Source organism: Panicum hallii, chromosome 9, assembly GCF_002211085.1.
Source record: "Panicum hallii strain FIL2 chromosome 9, PHallii_v3.1, whole genome shotgun sequence".
Lineage (NCBI taxonomy): Eukaryota > Viridiplantae > Streptophyta > Magnoliopsida > Poales > Poaceae > Panicum > Panicum hallii.
The window spans coordinates 11,674,139-11,692,097 of NC_038050.1; the positions used below are offsets into that span (position 1 = coordinate 11,674,139).

At 47.0% G+C, this 17,959-nt stretch overlaps 4 protein-coding genes across 4 annotated transcripts; 2 read left to right on the top strand and 2 right to left on the bottom strand.

Moving 5' to 3' along the window:
- Positions 1–255: 255 nt before the first annotated feature.
- On the bottom strand, positions 256–2,860 carry LOC112873021 (sugar transport protein MST2-like). Its single transcript, XM_025936054.1, has 4 exons — positions 2,357–2,860; positions 1,685–2,013; positions 950–1,579; positions 256–854 (listed from the first exon to the last, which is right to left on the bottom strand). Exons 1-4 carry the CDS (start codon positions 2,505–2,507, stop codon positions 369–371), a joined length of 1,596 nt encoding a protein of 531 aa, XP_025791839.1. The 5' UTR covers positions 2,508–2,860; the 3' UTR covers positions 256–368.
- A 1,732-nt stretch (positions 2,861–4,592) lies between these two features.
- LOC112873022 (glycine-rich cell wall structural protein 1-like) lies at positions 4,593–5,513 on the bottom strand. The gene has a single exon (XM_025936055.1). The coding sequence runs from the start codon at positions 5,500–5,502 to the stop codon at positions 4,840–4,842; it is 663 nt and encodes a 220-aa protein (XP_025791840.1). The 5' UTR covers positions 5,503–5,513; the 3' UTR covers positions 4,593–4,839.
- A 2,580-nt stretch (positions 5,514–8,093) lies between these two features.
- Positions 8,094–11,818, top strand: LOC112873550. Its single transcript, XM_025936543.1, has 4 exons — positions 8,094–8,702; positions 9,942–10,087; positions 10,163–10,273; positions 10,966–11,818. The coding sequence occupies exons 1-4, from the start codon at positions 8,174–8,176 to the stop codon at positions 11,548–11,550; spliced, it is 1,371 nt and encodes a 456-aa protein (XP_025792328.1). The 5' UTR covers positions 8,094–8,173; the 3' UTR covers positions 11,551–11,818.
- A 3,782-nt stretch (positions 11,819–15,600) lies between these two features.
- Positions 15,601–16,418, top strand: LOC112877405 (dirigent protein 1-like). The gene has a single exon (XM_025941704.1). It carries the CDS (start codon positions 15,601–15,603, stop codon positions 16,225–16,227), a length of 627 nt encoding a protein of 208 aa, XP_025797489.1. The 3' UTR covers positions 16,228–16,418.
- Positions 16,419–17,959: the final 1,541 nt, after the last annotated feature.

The window sequence follows — 17,959 nt, forward strand, 5'->3', positions numbered from 1 at the left end:
CTTTCATAGCTCTGGTTTGATAGCCAGTCCTACTTGATTATACTTTCATACTGTGAAATGAACTATTGCAAATTTCCTTTGTTTTTCAAATGCCTTTGAAGGCTTTTATTTGAAGTTGATCATGCTGCGTTGCAAATTCTTGTCAATGTATCTTAAAATGATGAAATAGATTTAAAATTTCACACACTTTTGTATCATGTATAGAAGATCCAAAACAGCATGATCACACGATAAACATTACCAACATATATAGAAGATCCAAAACTGTACTAGTTGCTCACCAACGTTTTGTTTTGGTTTGACCCATCTATCGTGCTTCACGTGAACTAATACGTGCTCCTTCCGGTTTCCTGACTACAAGACTACGACTATCTAACAGCAATGCCCTCGGCCTTCCGGTAGTCCATCTCGACGTCGCGGTTTCCGGCACGGCCGTCCTCGTCGGCGACGAACCTCCGCCAGAACCAGTGCGTCCGCCACACGACCCCCATCTTCTCGATCGGCACGCCCTTCGTCTCCGGCAGGAAGGCCGCGACGAAGAGCGTCATCGCGAGCACCCACCCGCCGAAGAAGTAGAAGAGCCCGAACTGCATGCGGCAGAGCATCGGGAGGAAGGCCTGCGCGACGGCGAAGGTGCACAGCATGCTCACGGCCACGCTGACGCCCTGCGCCGCCGGCCGGATCTCCAGCGGGAAGATCTCGCTCGGCACCAGGATGCCCAGCGGGCCCCACGACCACGCGAAGCCGGCGACGTAGACGCAGATGGGCGCCACGACGGCCGCCGCGAACGCCTTCGGGATGGTGCCGTCCCCGCTCGCTCCAAACTCCACGCCGATCAGCGTTCCGATGATGATCTGCGCGCGTCGTAAGATCGTGTCAGCATTTGTGCCCAGATCGTGAGAGGGACAGAGGGTGAGTAAGGTAAATGGCCATGGCGATTGGCGTGTACCTGGCAAAGGAGCATCTGGCACCCGCCCTGGAAGAAGAGCTTGCGCCGGCCGAGCCGGTCGACGGTGGCGATGGACACGAACGTGGCGGCGATGTTCACCAGCCCCGTGATCACCGCCGACATGAGCGACGCGTCCCCCCCGAGCCCGATCGTCTTGAACAGCACGGGCGCGTAGAACATGATGGCGTTGATGCCGGTGAGCTGCTGGAAGAAGGGGACGAGCACCGCCATGGCGAGCTGCGGCCGGTACCTGCGCCGGAGGATGTCCAGCCACGGCCGCCGGACGGCGCCGGGCGCCTCGCTGGCCGCCACGAGGTCGCCGTACTCGTCCTCCACGTCATGCGTGCCGCGGATGCGGCGCAGGACCCGCCGCGCCTGCTCGTGGTAGCCGCGGCTGATGAGGGAGCTCGGCGTGTCCGGGAGGAACAGCGAGCCCGCGGTGATTATGCCCGCCGGGACGGCGGCGAGGCCGAGGCTGAGGCGCCAGCCCCAGCCGCCCCGGATCCTGGCCGCGCCATAGTTGACGAGGTTGGCGGAGAAGATGCCGACGGTGATCATCAGCTGGAGGCCGATGTTCAGCGTGCCGCGGAGGCGGTGAGGCGCCATCTCCGACAGGTAGATCGGGATCGACTACACACACGCATTGAAGATCGGAACAGAGAACGCGTTAGCGTTACTTGCTCTGTTGTTCATTTCTTCAATGGAGGCAGCTCTGCTTCTGATTTCTGAACTTACCAGACCGGCGAAGCCGACGCCGACGCCGAGGAGGATGCGGCCGACGATGAGCATGGCGACGTCCCGCGCGGCGGCATTGAGGGCGGCGCCGGCGAGGAAGGAGACGCCGCCGCCGAACATGGACCATCTCCGGCCGAGCGAGCGCGCGACGGACGCCACGAAGAAGGAGGCGACGAGCGCGGCCAGGTAGAGCGACGACGTGAACGCGGTCAGCAGCTGGCTGTCGAACTTGCAGTACTGGCCGCTGCCGCCGCCCCGCGCCGTCCGCTCCTCGCGGTACACGGACGGGAAGAACTCCTGGAGGAACGCGTCCATGGATGTCACGCCGCCTGCGTACGCGTGGCGCGCAGAGTCATGTCGCTGGACGGACAGAGGATTCGTTTGTGGTGCGAGACTAGTATCAGAATTCGTTGCAGGTGGATAATTTTGGTGATCTTGCAAGCGTGATTTCACTACTTCAGACTGAAAAGTGCCCCAGGTCATTTGATGGCTTTACATTGACCCTCTGACCGGGGCAGTGTTCATCTGGCACTACTCCGCTTGTGGCCGCAGTCCGCCCGTTTCTACTACTCTACAGTCTACAAGTCCACATACAGCAAAACCATTGCCGAGCAGATGCTACAAGTACCCAAGACACCCAAGAAGACTTGGAGGGATGGAACGGACGGTTACCGGATATGCCGATGTCGTAGCCGACGATGAGGCCGCCGGTGGCGGCGACGGTGCAGGTGAGGAAGACGTAGAGGGTGAGCCTGCCGGGGTACTCCTTGCCCTCCCCCTGCCCCTGCCCGGCGCCCGCCGCCGCCGCCGCCGGAGCTCCCATCGCGCCGCCTGCCTCCGGGCACAGCCAGAGCCGGTATCCCCCAGAACCAGGAACGAAGGACGCGGCAGCCGGCCGGTGGACTCGCGAGGGATCCTGACATCCCGTGCCGTTTTATAGACGTAGTAGCGTCGTCGCCGGCGTCGCTGTCGCCGCGCGCCCCGCCGCGCTGTTGTGCCGGGGCCGGCAGAGTGGAGGCGAGGAAGGGACAAGGCGGCGGCTAACGATTCCGGCGGCCACACCAGCTGGTAAAACTAATTAGCCACGGATTTTTAGCAGGCGCCGCCGTCGCTGGCGGGCGAGCTCCGTGATGGGCACACTCAACTCAATCTGCCACTCTGGTCAAACGCAAGAGGTTTCTTCAGCGATCTTTGGAGTCGTCGTTCCCCAGTGGCTTGCGGAGTTGCTGTCGGCTGTCACCTCGATGAGGCAATCATTGGACTTCTGACGACACGCCGTCTCCTCGAATTAAACTAAGCTTGTTGTAGGCGATGGCGTACGCTCTTTCACCGTGGTGACTCGTGAGAAAATTGCAATCATAGGATTTCAACCATGCGCTTCGCAATTTTACCATTTGTAATTTACATCGTAGAATTAGGATTCCAAACATCAACTATTTGATTGTACTGCTATTTGGTGTATTTTTCTCTTTTCTTTTTTTCTTTTCAGATATTTGGCAAGGTGAAATGACCTTCTTACCCTTTTTTTTTTGGCACCACGTCTCGTTTCGGTCTCTCACAACCAGGCAGGCTGACCTTTGGCCTTTTTCTTTGACCACGTCGTCGCGGGCAGGCAGGCTAGCCAGTTGGCTGGCTGCCGGCTGGCCGCCGCTACCTGGGCTGGCTGGCTGGCTGGCCGGCGCCTGGGCTGAGGGGCGGCTTCGGCTAGGGCTGAGTGCTGCCTCGCCAGGGGCACACTCGGCCGTGGGCCAAAGCTGACGGCGGCAAGGGGCTGGCTCGTCAGGCGGCGGCTAGGAGCGCGGCGCAAGCGGCGGTTGGGGGCGGTGCTGGCTCGTCGGGTGGGGCTTCTCCATAGCGCGGCGGCGGTGGTGGGGCGGCGGCGACGTTGCGGCGGCGAGCGGTGGGGCGCGGGAGGTAGCGGTGCCCTAGGAGACGACCGATAGGTGATAGGATGAGAAGACGATGCATCCAGCATGTCTAATCCATGCAATATAGAGGGGTAAGAAGGTCATTTCATCCTGCCAAATACCTGAAAAGAAAAGAGGGAAAAATACAACAAATGGCAGTACAATCAAATTGTTAGTGTTTGGAGTCCTAATTTTACAATATCAATGTTACAAGTGGTAAAATTATGAAGCGCATTGTTTGGAATGCTATAATTGTAATTTTCTCATGACTCGTAGATCTACATGCACTCTTGCGCTCGTATCGACGCAGATCAGTGGCTTCTGAAACTTCTCCATGTCCAGCTGGCTTAGCTGGCCCGCCCAGCTGGGCTAAGCCTGTGTTGGGTCCATGCTTAATTGCTTTCCTCTCAAAAAACAAGAAAAATGTCTAAATATTTGGATCCTCATGATTCTCTGGCTGTTGGCTCATGGTTATATGTCTAAATATTTCAATCATGGTGTTCTTTCACTATACTGGCTATCGACTTATATGGATTCCCTACTCTTACATGTGGGACCCGTTGTCCATAGGCCAACCCTAGAGTGTCATGGATTCCTACGTTAAATCTTTAACCATCGATACCTAGAGCCTCTTTAGGAGGGCTTCCGCAACGGCTCCGCCGGCAGCTCCTGCGCGGAAGCCGCACCAAACGCCCGCGCCGGTGGAGCGCTTCTGCCGGGGAGGTTGGGAGAGCCGAAGCCGTTTCGCATGGCAAACGGGCGGAGGCAGCGGAGCCAGAAAAAAGACCAGCTCCGCCTGCTCTGGCTCCGGCTCCAACCTCACGCGGAGCCCTCTCAAAGGGGCTCCTAATAAGAATGTTCATGGCTGAAATAATGCCTACTTTCTTGTAGTAGTTTATGATGAAAAGCATGGTATCGAAAGCGACATTCCTATTCTTAATCTCCATAATTTCTAGGCTACCTTGCGTGTGACTTTTACCAACACAATAAGATACCAATAATACATCGTACATGTTTCACTTCATTCATTCAACAATATACCGTGCAGATATATTACAATTGTCACTAAGCACTTTGCAGAAGATGCCAAGCTTACCAACACAGAGTATTACTTTCATATCTCAATATACATGTCGATCTTTAGATGTAGTATATCTATATCCTTTTGGGGATTCTAGTTCATTAGAATCAGTGACCAGTTGCACTCATGACTTATACCTGTAGGGTTAATAAGATAGAGAAACTTCTTCAACCTTGGCCACCGCCACCTCCAGAGCCGCCGCCAACAGCTCCGCCGGCTGACCCAACTCCACTGCCAGCTCCACCCCCGCTACTACCATTCGCGTTTCCGTACCCTCCGCCGCTCCCGACCGCGTTGCCGGAACGTCCAACACCACTACCCCCACCGGAACCACCGCCATCGTTTCCGCCACCCACACCGCCGCCGCCGCCCCCGCCCGTGCCAACACTCACTCCACCACGGCCTATGTGCACACCAACACCGCCGCCGCCGCCGCCTCCGCCTTGCACGCTGCCGGCGCTGACCGCACCGCCTCCGCCCCCGCCGATCCCAACATCGACCCCGCCGTGTCCTACGTCGATGCCGACGCCAGCGCCCGCTCCGCCTCCCACGCTCGCGCCGCCGCCACGGGCAGTGCCGGCTCCGCCTCCGAAGCCGCCGCCGATGCCGATCGATGTGTCGTGCCCGCCGTGGCCGATGCTCACGCCGAAACCGCGGCCGCCACCCTCCCCGCTGCCGGCTCTGATGGAAAAGGATTTGCTGTCGTTGACGGTGTTGCTGGTGTCGTCGGCGAGGAGAAGCCTAGCATGGGTAGGAGGGAGAAGGAAGGAGCACGCTAGCAAAACTGAAATGGCCAGGCAGCAGGTGGAGCTCGCCATTGGAGTGTGCATGGAAGGATGCTGCAGCTTCAGTTTGCTGCACTACGCACGCAGGGTTAGCTTTATATAGAGCTACCAGTTCTGCTGAGTGATTCTGCACGAAGTAATCTCAAAAGGTGATCGTAGTGAGCTGGGAAGCACACTAGGCCACGTTGAGAGGTGAAGTGGAGCACATGGCTATGAGAATTGCTAGGCGTACTTGTTTAGCCTTGTATGAATCTAAATTTATTAATTTGGGCCGCCAAAATTCATGTTTAATCAGCTTCGCTTTGGGGATTAAAAGTTTTCAAGCTTTCAGTTCTCTGCATCTTTGAAAGTAAACAGTATGTTGTTACACCTTCAGTTCAGATCACTTATCCAAAGCAAAACTTGGTTTCAAAAATACAAATTTTCATGGACTACATGCGATAGGAAATTTAAGTCGATTTGCTATTGTAGTTATGTATGCGCCACAAGAAACTTTTGAAACCTGAAATGATTGTGTTGAATTTGTGGATTGATTTCCACGCACAAGACTGAACATAGTAGAATTTACAACTTCTGTAGTGATGGCATTGTTTATTTGAGATTTGTTACAACTTATGTGCACTTGGCTAGCTACGATACACGCACTTGCGTATAGACAGAAATCCCAGCATGGGTGTATACCAGACAATTTCACTGCCCGTCGTATTCGAGGAAAGGAATAGGGAATATGTTTGCTTTGATCTTTAGAAAACAGGGATGCGACCGTTCACACGTACTTTGATCGTTCAGAATGCAAAGTTTTCCCATGCTTTTGCAGCTCAAATTTCCTGCTTCCACATTTGCTTTCTGTTCCAGTTGCTTTGCAGATGTGACAACTCCCGATCGAATCTGTTCGGCTGGAAGATCCATGTTAAGCTAAGCACCTTTGGATGCCTCCAGGTTGACACACTTGGAGCCAACTGTTTTTAACAGGTTTCAGTCCGTGTCTCTCCGAGAAAAGCTAAGTGCGCGCCCCCATTATTATGTTGAAGTGGTCTATCGATTTCTTAGCTAATTAACCCGTGTTGACTTATTTGTATTGTTAATAACCTCTTGACCTGTTCTGACTTCCAACATTTGTGGGTGGTTATTTTGCAAATTTATGGGACTATTTTATCCTATTTTTTATTAATGGCACATGTGTTAATCTAGGATTTTAGATGCCAATCACAATGGCGTTCCTCCAATTTAGATAGTGTTATAGAGTTATTTTAGACTATTTTTACTTAATAGTAGAGATCAAATCAAGTACGCCGTTTGATGCCTTGGTATTTCTATTTTCACAAAGAATTTCTAAAGTTTTTTAGCATGTCTCACGATAATTAATATGGAGAAAAAAATTACTATGATTGAAATAAACTAGCAAATATGCACATGCTTTGCTAGGCCGTAGAACAATATATATTATCACACAAGGCGCGATCACCCCCTTGCAAGCATGAGGTATCCTTTCTTAAAGTTCTCGTGCATTACTAAACATTGGTTGCCATCCACTGCTCGCATGACAGTTTTGAAGCACATTCTCATCTCATCGGTTCCGTAGGTAGGTACGCGAAGCTTGGTTGGTAGGATCTCGGGTGGTTGTGTCCACTTATATGAAGCTGGCGCGTGAGGGATATGTGCTTGGATGAAACTCGATTAGACGAAGTGCAACTATAAGACAAGCTTCAATTAGGACTCGATTAGAACTAAAATGTGCGGTGATTACTTGGGTTCCGATTAGGACTCTGATTGACAGACCAAGAAATCTAATATCTGCTTATTTTAATCTCTATCTCTACTTATTTCTAAAGCAAGTAATAATTTATTGGTCCATCAATCGAATCCTAATCGGAATCCGGATAAATCAATCGGAACTCAAACAATAATCAATGCATCACACGGTCACGGCACACCATGTACATAGAGTGAAAGAGCAAAGTTGGTAGTTTCATGTAGGTCCGGGTAAATTTATATTACCCATAGCAATATACAGACACTAGTAATTGAAATAAATAAGAACCGTTCACCACCGATAAAATCAATGGTCGAGATAAATGTACCTAGAACTACCAAATATATAGGACCAGTACCAAAATATGTGAGTCCGGTACTAATATTAATTGATATTTTTTAATCTATTCAGATTATGAAAATACCCTTGCCTTCTAAAATTATTTTTTAATTCACATATCAAATCAACATTCTACGATAATCAACAAAAATAGTACTGGAATACATCACTGGTACCTTCCGACCACTGTAAATGCTCTAGTGAGTATAATATTAAGATGTTTCACGGCTTTGAAAATGGGAAGTGACAAGTGATAAAGGAATTTGATAAGAAAAAAAGGAGAAGGTAAAGGTCTCCTCACTAAATATATATCGACACTTTAAAGAAGTGTCTGCGCGGTTTGAGGCCCACAGTAACAATCCAATTTGTCTAGAAAATGTTTAACCCTTCGTACTTTCAGCGTAGCTAGAATTTTTTTTCTGGAAACCTCAATTTTCACATGTAGCAGTAATTCGTATGACCTCACCGTGCCCTTTTCCCGTCGGAAAGTAGCAGCAGTAGCACAAGGAGGGAAAGTGCCGGAAGAAGCAAGAATTCCCGCAAAATCTTGCGCGACTCGGCCGGAGACCAAACTGACCGAGCCAGCAACACCACATCACCAATCCCCCCCAATTCAAAATTTGGATGGCCACACTCTCCTCGCCTCCGGCGGCTCGTCTCGCTCCTCTGCTCCGCCTCCACCGCCTCAACCCCAAACCCTCCCTCCTCCGCCTCCACCTCCTCCTCCCCCAGATGGGAAGAGCCGCCCCCTCGCCCCATCGGGCCATGTCCTCCGTTCCCAGCCTCCGTCTGTCGTCGTGGGACAGCGCCGACGACCCGCTGGATTTCAGCGCGGTCGCCGGCGCCGTGTTCTTCCCGCTCCGGCGGCGCGCGGCGAAGCGGAATCGCGCGCCGTCGCCGGAGTTCGTCGAGGTGCGCGCCGCCGCGGGCAAGCGGGCCGGCGGTGCGGCGGAGGGGGCGAAGCGGAAGCGCGCGCCGTCGCCGGATATCGTCGAGGTGCCGGCCGACGCGGACAGGCGGGTCAGCGGCGCGGTGGAGGGGATGAGGCGGAAGCGCTCGCTGTCGCCGGAGGTCGTCGAGGTGCCTGCCGCCGCGGACAAGCGGGCCGTTGGTGCGGCGGAGGGAGAGGAGAAGGCGCGCGCCGCCAAGAAAGGTTTGTTTAGGGGTTCCCCTTTTCTTTTTGCGCATTACAAGATTTGATTTTTCCCCTATGGATGCGCGGACGAATTGCTTCCCCATGTCGCTTCCAATTCCAGGGGGATTATTCCTTGGGCTAGTATTGCTGTATTTCTTGATTCTTTTACTAGCCTTTGTTTAATTACCATTGAGTATCACACTGCAAGATTAGATTTTTGGAGGGCATGGATACTTCACATTGGTCCGTGTGCTACAATCAGTGAGAAGTATGCAATGTGATATGGTAATGTTCCTGAATCCTAGTTATACTCAAGGTTTCGCCGATCAATCTAATAAACTTGTCACCATAATCTAATAATTCGAGAGTATCTAGGGAAGTGCAGATATATTAGTGATAGATTGAATTGTCACTATAATTTTTTGCATCCGGTGTGGCCAAGATGTTGAATATGGGTGTATGAGGGATCAACATGGTTAGCTCTAATTCAGGGTTCTGTTGATTTGCTGAGTTGTTAACTCGGTCTCCAGTTCTATAACCATTTTCATGCCACTTACTGAATCTCCTTCCTTTTATGCTCCACAGCTTGATATCAGCATGAACACACACATATATGATCTATCTTTTGTTAATGTGCTGCATTTTTACTTGGTCACAAGTTGTTTGCATATATTTGGACATATGTATTTTATCATGTCCTATTCTTTTTTTTTTACAAAACTACAACAGTGATGCACATGCCGATTCCGTCCCCATCTTCTGCTAATTAGCAGCAAAAGACATACACTGTATTATTGAGGGCATTGTGCATTCATTATTTAGCTCACCTATATTATAGGTAACTATTGACCTGATACTTGCAAAATCGGAACTTATATGTATCTGTTTTCTTTCAGAAGTTGCCATTCAGAGCTTATATAGCTTTAGTTGGTCCTTTAGGTCATTACCTTTTCTTATCCACTTAATGTTGGTGACAATGGTACAAATGTTTTCTGATGAGAAATCATGGCACCATGATCTACTGACTGAAATTTTTTTCTGTCAGGGCTATACATATTTTATGATTAGTTTGAAGTGATTTCACTGTTTTTAATTTTTGCATCATTGCGTGAACTGATCTTTTTATATAATATCACATCTTTGTGATTAAAAAAATTAAAGATAGCAAACAAATTAATGGATGCTAGAAGCTGAGTTCATCTTTCATATGTGTTATCCTAATTGTATGACACTGATAACTAAATGACTCTTCCATAGGAAATTCAAATAGTCATTTGGATAAGAAGACTGTCAAAGTAATGACATACAATGTCTGGTTCCATGAGGATTTGGAACTGATTAGAAGGATGAATGCTATTGGAGCTCTTATTCAGCATCACAGCCCAGACCTTATAGGCTTCCAGGTCCTTAATTTGAACTATTCATTATTTAGTTTCCTCTTCGACATGGGCATCAGATATTCATATTTGGAACTGCAGGAAGTTACTCCAGACATATATCTGCTTTTTGAAAAATCTGATTGGTGGCAAGCATACAAATGCTCATTGTCACATGAAGAGGCCATGGAAAGACCATATTACTGCATGCAGGTAAAAACCGTTTCTCAAACTTAGTAGTAGTCTATTACAATTTCTCAGAGCCAGCGCATTTATGTACTTTTAAAATACCGTGTTGTATGGCTGCACTCTATTTATAACATGAGGGCTAGGGTTATGCTTCTGTGGAAACATAGAATTCAATATTCATGTCATGTTTTTAATACTGGATTTAGTTGCTATTTAAAATGCTTGGTTGCTACCTCAAGGTTTTTCCGTAATCTGAGCTAAAATCTCTATTCCATAGTTCAGGATATTAAGAACATTAGATGTAGCTGGGTTTTAATAAAATGTGAGCTAAATTACTATCCCTTCAGGATGTTAGAAAGCATTAGGCATTAGCCCTGTTACTGTAATACACTCATGTCCATCTGTACTCAGCATTAGCTTATTATGACTGTTTAGGCACACAACAGAAATACACATGGCTACCCAGACACTGATTGGCTTCCTGCCCATATCACTAACATACCCACATACGTTGTTTTTGACATGCTGAGGCATTTGACTTTGGGTTTTACGATTCATTTTCATTCAGTCTTTGGTGGCTGAACTTTGCACATTTAGAAATGCTAATGTTTCTGCATGTTGTTACTCCCAACTGTTTGAGGTTGAAAACAGTATATCCTGCTTTCTGTCATTTACTCCTTTATTTCATAATGTTACTTTGTTGCAAATAAATTCAGATGAGCAAATTGCCTGTGGAGTCATTTAACTGCAAACCATTCTCTAACTCACATATGGGACGGGAGTTGTGCACAGCTGATGTCATTGTTGGAGGTTTGATCAAGTTGGTGTTGGCTACAAGCCACCTTGAGAGCCCATGCCCTGGCCCTCCTACCTGGGATCAGATGTTCAGCAAGGAAAGGGTAGCTCAGGCAAATGAATCTTTGAGAATTCTGGGAGCTTTCCGCAATGTAATATTCTGTGGAGACATGAACTGGGATGATAAAGGAGATGGACCTTTCCCGCTACCAGATGGGTGGATCGACGCTTGGGCTGAGTTGAAGCCAGGCGAAAATGGCTGGACTTACGACACGAAAGCAAACGCCATGCTATCAGGTAACCGCAAGCTGCAGAAGAGGCTTGACCGGTTTGTGTGCAAGCTGTCTGATTTCAAGGTCGACAGCATTGAGATGATTGGGAAGGAGGCGATACCGGGTATCACGTACATTAAGGAGAAGAAAGTCCGACAGGAGATCCGCCAACTGGTGCTACCTGTCTTGCCCAGCGACCACTTCGGGCTTGTTCTGACTATCAGCTCAGTCTGAAGAGATGTGATTTTGGTAACGAAACTACTGTCTAGTGTATGACCCTCTTTTGTAAATAGGTGTTAGGTAGTAGCATATCATGTCCCATGGAAGCATCACGGTGATTCTGGTGGATGCTTATTCACAATTGTAGACATACGATCATCCAGGTGCCCCCGATTTTGTCCAGATTTGCTAAGGAGGCACCCGTATGCTATGTAAATATACCTATGCTTGACATGCTGATATCCATTGCTTCACTGATCCTGTGGATTTTGCTTGGCTGAAAGAGTTATGTCCACATTTCACTTTGTTAGACTTGGATTTGTGCCTCAATGCCTTATCTGTTATCAATCTCATTGCGGTCAGTGATGAAAGTGACTGATCCAGATATCCAGTAAAATTAGCTCACCACCATGACTTAAGATTGGGGTGATGGTGGGAGGCGTAGCCGTTCAGGGACTTTTTAGAACGGCTGCTGGGTAGAGGAAGAGAATCACTGGGCCTGGATACGTGGGATGCATTTGCTCGGTAGTTATGTAAGTGTTATAAAAAGCCATCATGCTTGCCGAGGAGGTCTAAAAATTTCTACATTAATTTAAAAAAAAGAAGAATTTACACCGTTCGATTTTGTGAATATGTGACAAGCTAACCTAACAGGCTAATCTAGAGAGTTCACTTTCGACAAAAGAAGTAAGAAATTGAAAAGAGAAACAATTATACTGTTGGATTTTATGTCGTATGTTAGCTAACCTAGAGAGTCCACGTTCGAAAAAAGAAGTAAGAAATTGTCATGTTAATCGGAGAAAGGAAAGGTAGATAATATAGAAACGTTGCTCCGTTATTTCCTTCTACAATTCGACGTTAACTATCGAACACAAGTCTAACTCAAACACAAGCAGGCATCCCAGGCCAAAACACATGGAGCAAGGCACAAAGGCGAGCACCCCCTTGCCCCAGCCGCGATCCATCTCATTAATAATCCTCAGCGGTCATGAGCCCATGACAAAGCTACCCTCGCCATCCCTGTTCTGCACACGCGGCCCCGGATGCATACAGGGTGCTTCAGTTGGCACGCAAAGCTGTATCGCTGGGCTTGACCATCGCGAGCACCTGGGTTTGACCATCGCGAGCGCCCCGGCACGGCCGAAGGCGAGCGCGACCTGGTCCGGCGGGTGCACAGGATGGCCCCTTCGCGGCCTCATGGCGCGGGAGCATGACGAGGAGAGCGGATCCATCAGCGTCGTCGAGGAGCCGCTGTCGCAGGTGGCAAGAAAGTTCCATGGCACAGACCTAGGAGAAGAAAGTGAGCGCAGAGACGGTAGCAGTGGGGTTGAGAAACAAGCCAACGTCAACAGCGGTGGGGAAGCCGGCGGACGTAGTTGTACATGGCACCGGAGCACAGGGAGCATGGATGAAACGCTTATAGGACCAGTGACGAGGTACGTGCGTGAGCTTTTCTCTTTTTTCGAAGTTAATGTGGAAAGGTAGATGCAAACAACGGAGCAAACTTTTTATGGTAAAAAATCTACAATATAATCTTTCGGTGGTATTTTTCTAAAGGTTGGATTTTTAATGACATGGATTCGGAGATTAAAATATTAATCTAGAAAAAGAAAAGAATACACATAGTTGGATTTTATTATAATCTAACCATCTACAGTAACTTAAAGAGTCCATGTCTAATATAACTAATAAATAGATAAATTCATAGTTAAAAAGTAAAACAATTAGCAGTTTACAAAATAGCTAATCTCAAATATACAAATAATAAAAATAAAAAGATAAATTTTTAATAAAAAGTGAATTAGTAATTGACCAATCAATTCATCTCAAATATGAGTAAATGGATAAATTTGGAAACTTAGTAGTTAACTAAAGAGCTTGTGTCAAATAAGATTAATAAACAAATAAATTTAAATATTTTTAGAAAATGAAGAAATAGGTGGTTGGCTTAAGAGCTCATGTTGAATGCGGTTAATAAATAGCTAAATTAAGAATTAATAAAATAAGAAAATAATATTGAAAAGTAAATTACTTACATATAGAGCTTATGTAATAAAATTCGTTAATAGCTAAATTTTGAAATATGACTTGAAGTTATCATGCTAATTTAGAAACAAATCATTTACACCATGGACTTTTTATGATGCACTGTCTATATTAGTTCTAAGAGTTCATGTACTAATAAATAGCTAAATTAAAAATTAAAATAATAGGAAAGATCGTAGTATTTCAAGTAAATTTGAAATTAAATAGTAAAAGTAAAAAATTATATATCAAATACATGTATTAAATAACCAAATTGGAAGGAAAATAGTGAAAAGTTGTATTTCCAAGCAAATTACTTAAATAAAAAATCATGTAGAATATTATTAGTCAATAGATAAATATTAAACATCTCGATACCCATATCTATCTACTTAGTACATAAATTTTAACATAAAAACATTAAACCACCATGTTAATGTTGAGGGACAAGAAACTATCACATTAATCGGCATAAACCTAAGCATTTTAGATTCTACCTGAGCACATTGAGTCTTGCCCCGCCCACACTTTTGTAGGATCAGGATTGGTCAGAGAAACTAGGCTTAAGAAAATTGAGTGTCACTGGAGCATGGCTCGACATTATAATTCAATCTTTTTCAACCAAAAAATAGTGGAAAGCCTAAGCTCAGTCCAAAAGTTGGTCATAGGACGAAACTTGGTGCAAAGTTTAGACCCAAAATTAGTCGGGTATTTTTTTCGGCCAGACTTAAAAAGTTCTCAGGTCTAATCCGTGGAAATGGGGGAAATATCTTTATTGTTGATAAGCATAGATGCAAGTTATAACTGATGGATATATAGAAGAATATATAAAAAATGAAAAAATGAAAAAAGATTAGGTTTGTTGTAGTCGTATATGGATTACTATGATTCAGATTCTATATAGAAAAAAATGATAGGCATAAATTGATGTGATCTATCTATCATCACGATCACATGGTTACATGAGAAGGAGCTGCATCGGGAAAGGCATCGATTTCTATGATGTCGTCACCCACATCGTTGGCCATCGTGGGAAGAGGCATCAGGGATGCGACCTCTAGCCATGGAAAAAGCATCCTTCAGCAAAGTCCATCTCTTGACGCCACACCACCTACGCAAGAATTGAAGACACAACGCTGCTATGGCTATTACGTACCACCGATACAAGATTGGACAGAAAAGTCAAATATAACTGGCCTACCTAGATATAATAATTTGGTTGAGTGAGGCCGGATTACATTAACCAGCTTTTATTAAATACGGACTAAACAAAACTACTAACGCACCCACATCTTCTAACCTTAAGAAAAGTTTACCACCATATCTAAACTCTCTAACAGGAATTCACACTATTACAAGACCAAAACTACAATACTTTCAATAAGCACAAAAGATATATTTCTATATATGAAGTATTATTTTTACTGAGAGTTCATCTTCCACCACAAATATGATGATGAAAAATGTGACACCTTGGTCCGTGCCATTTTTAAAAAGGAAAACAATAAAACCAAAAATATTTGGATAAATTTATTGTGAAGTAAAAAAGAGCCTGATGTCAAAATAGAAAATAAGTAGCTACCTGCGCGGACCACCATGCTAGTTATATAATATTTGTGGTTTTGAGTGGCTTCACCGCGAGCAAACAATCGCTTAATTTTCACGCTAAACATGCGCGAGCATTATTTACATATATATGCACGTATTGCCAATTTAATTTTCACAACGTGTTGGTAGAGAGACCAGCCTTTTCTGACCGAGGGACGTTCTAGACGGGCGGCGAGGCTGCATGGTGGTCGTGCAGCTAGCGTAGCGTAGCTGTCTCGTACCAGCAGGCCGTTCATGCTCTGGCTGGCAATGGCAGATCGGGTAGCTGCCAAGCAAGGACACGACGGCGCGCCATGGTGGCACAACACACAGCCATGCGCGCATGGTGTGGTGTCTATAAGTAATGGCGCTCGTACAAGCTGATGATGATCGAGCTACCCGATCGCCACGACCACCGATTCGATCATTAATCGCGTAATGGCTTTGGTCTCCATGGCCGCATCGATGCCTCGCGTCGTAGTCATCGCCTCTCTGGTGGCGGCCCTCGCCATGGCCGCCGGCCCGGCGGCGGCGGCGGCGGCGGCGCGCGGCGGCCGCCTCATCCACCTGCGCTTCTACATGCACGACATTACGGGCGGTCCCGGCCAGACGGCGGTGCAGGTCGTCAAGGGCCCGGGGCCGGCGCACCCCGTGATGCCGGGCTCCTACTTCGGCGACACCACGGTGATAGACGACGCCCTGACGGAGAGCGCCAGCGCGACGTCGCGGTCGCTCGGGCGCGCGCAGGGGACGTACACGCTGGCGTCCCTCAGGGAGCCCGTGCTGTCGGTGTCCATGACCGTGGCGCTCACGGGCGGGGCCTACAACGGCAGCACCATCGCCGTGGTTGGCCGGGACGACGTCTCGGCGACCGTCAGGGAGCTCGCGGTGGTCGGCGGCACCGGCGCGTTCCGGAGGGCCACGGGGCACGTGCTGTGGCGGACGGCCAGGATGGAGTCCAGGGACCACATGGTGCTGGAGCTCGACGTCTACGCCACCGTGCCGGGCGCTAGCCCGCCGCCGCCTCCGCGCGCCGGCGCCGTGCGTCAGGGGGACCTCAACCTCATCAACCTCGACTGATATGGTTTTGATTTTGGACATGAACGCTATGATATGGTCGATCGTGTAAAATCGTTCCAGTTCGGCATTTCTTGGTAAAAAGCAATAATTGTTTATTACTGTTGTTATTATTGTTGGATCGGAAGTTCAAAACCACTGTAAGTTAATTTGCGTTGAAATGAATAAAATTCGAATGACCCGATTGAAGTGAACGGCAGAGTAAAGTCATTGGCATCGCCGGTTCAATTAATTAAGCTCTCCCTTAATCTTCCCTCCTCCTAAAAGGTTAAAATGAGGGTTTAATTCTCATAAAATTAGGTACCACTTAAGGTAAGTAAATATAAACGGCACTAGAATTATGAAGAGAAATATAAAAGATGTTTCACCTAGATGGAACTAGATGTACACTCCTAATACTTAGAGCGCCTCCAACAATCGGTGACGCCGCCCGTACTATCCTACGTGGAGTGGTGAAAAGGAGAAGAGAGAGCATATGCTAGCTACAAACAACTCGCCAAGCTACTTCACAGAGACCGAGAAAAAGAGTGCTGACAGTGAGAGAGAAGATGAGACCTGTAGCATCAATACATGGTAAAGGAGAGAGAGTAAATTAGTTGTTTTCTTCTCACGGTTCCACCTCAACTAGCTAAGTCGCTAGCATATTGGGGACGCTAAACCGTTCCACTTAGGCATTAGGGGCAAAAGTACCATTTCATCTCACGATAAAGACTCGCACATCGCGCATTAAAAGCACTATTCATTGGAGCCTTGGAGGAAGTTGTTTTCTTTTTAATTAACTTAAAGCATTCTAGTGAATCAGACACACCGTTGAGTGGCCTAATTGCAAGCCTACGCACAAGGGGCACAGCTTTAACCACCTTATCATCAATAGTGTTGAGGACTGAACCAGGAGTAAAATAATGCTAGTTAAGCTTATCTCCATGCCCCCACCGCTACAATACAGTCAGATAGCATGATTCCTTCCAATAACAACCGATTATACAGTCAGATAGCACGATTCCTTCCAATAACAACCTTCTCTCAATAATGGTTTGAACAATAGAGACTTAGAATTACTAATATGGATCGAGAGGGAAGGTTAGGCTAGTTTCAGTGCATGATTTTATCATATAGTTATTAAAATTGAGAGCTTAATAACCGACCGGAGGAGTTTCATGAGAAAAGCCACTCTCTCATCTCATGAAACTTCTTCTCTCTACTCATAATGGCCCTACCATATCAACAAATTTGCTGATATTTAATGCCTCTAAAATTTTTATAAAATCCCCACTAAAATTGGTCTTATACTTATTACTTATTAGACCGTATAAATGGAGGCTTATTTCCGGGCATGTGTCAATAATGTTAGTTTATATGACAGGAATAAAATATGTATATTACTTGATGAAAGTATATGCATCTCAAAGTTAACTGATTGCAAGGACAAAGGACGACGAGGGAAAACCCTGACAAACACCTTAAGGATTTTTTTTTCTAAAGCAAGATTACACCAGCAGCACTCTGTAATAAAAAAATAGGAGTAAAATCTTTGGCGATTTCGTCCTGGAATAAAGTAGGAAAGGCAGCCTGCCCGAAAGGATTCGAAGAACTAAACAAATATCCCATGATCGGAGAGAGTTGCTTCTGATACTGACAATCACTTGCACTCTTTTGATCTCGCGCTTAAAATAATTAAGGTTATTTTAGCACGGTGAGATCAGCATGAACATTCACGCTGATCTCACCATGACAA

Excerpts from the sequence above, each read along its gene's own strand:
- LOC112873021 (XM_025936054.1), bottom strand. The coding sequence starts at position 2,507 with ATGGGAGCTCCGGCGGCGGCGGCGGCGGGCGCCGGGCAGGGGCAGGGG. Across the intron at positions 1,580-1,684 it reads GCGTCGGCTTCGCCGGTCTG|TCGATCCCGATCTACCTGTC; the intron begins GTAAGTTCAGAA and ends GCGTGTGTGTAG. Across the intron at positions 855-949 it reads GCCAGATGCTCCTTTGCCAG|ATCATCATCGGAACGCTGAT; the intron begins GTACACGCCAAT and ends CGACGCGCGCAG.
- LOC112873022 (XM_025936055.1), bottom strand. The coding sequence starts at position 5,502 with ATGCACACTCCAATGGCGAGCTCCACCTGCTGCCTGGCCATTTCAGTT.
- LOC112873550 (XM_025936543.1), top strand. The coding sequence starts at position 8,174 with ATGGCCACACTCTCCTCGCCTCCGGCGGCTCGTCTCGCTCCTCTGCTC. Across the intron at positions 8,703-9,941 it reads GGCGCGCGCCGCCAAGAAAG|GAAATTCAAATAGTCATTTG; the intron begins GTTTGTTTAGGG and ends ACTCTTCCATAG. Across the intron at positions 10,274-10,965 it reads GACCATATTACTGCATGCAG|ATGAGCAAATTGCCTGTGGA; the intron begins GTAAAAACCGTT and ends AAATAAATTCAG.
- LOC112877405 (XM_025941704.1), top strand. The coding sequence starts at position 15,601 with ATGGCCGCATCGATGCCTCGCGTCGTAGTCATCGCCTCTCTGGTGGCG.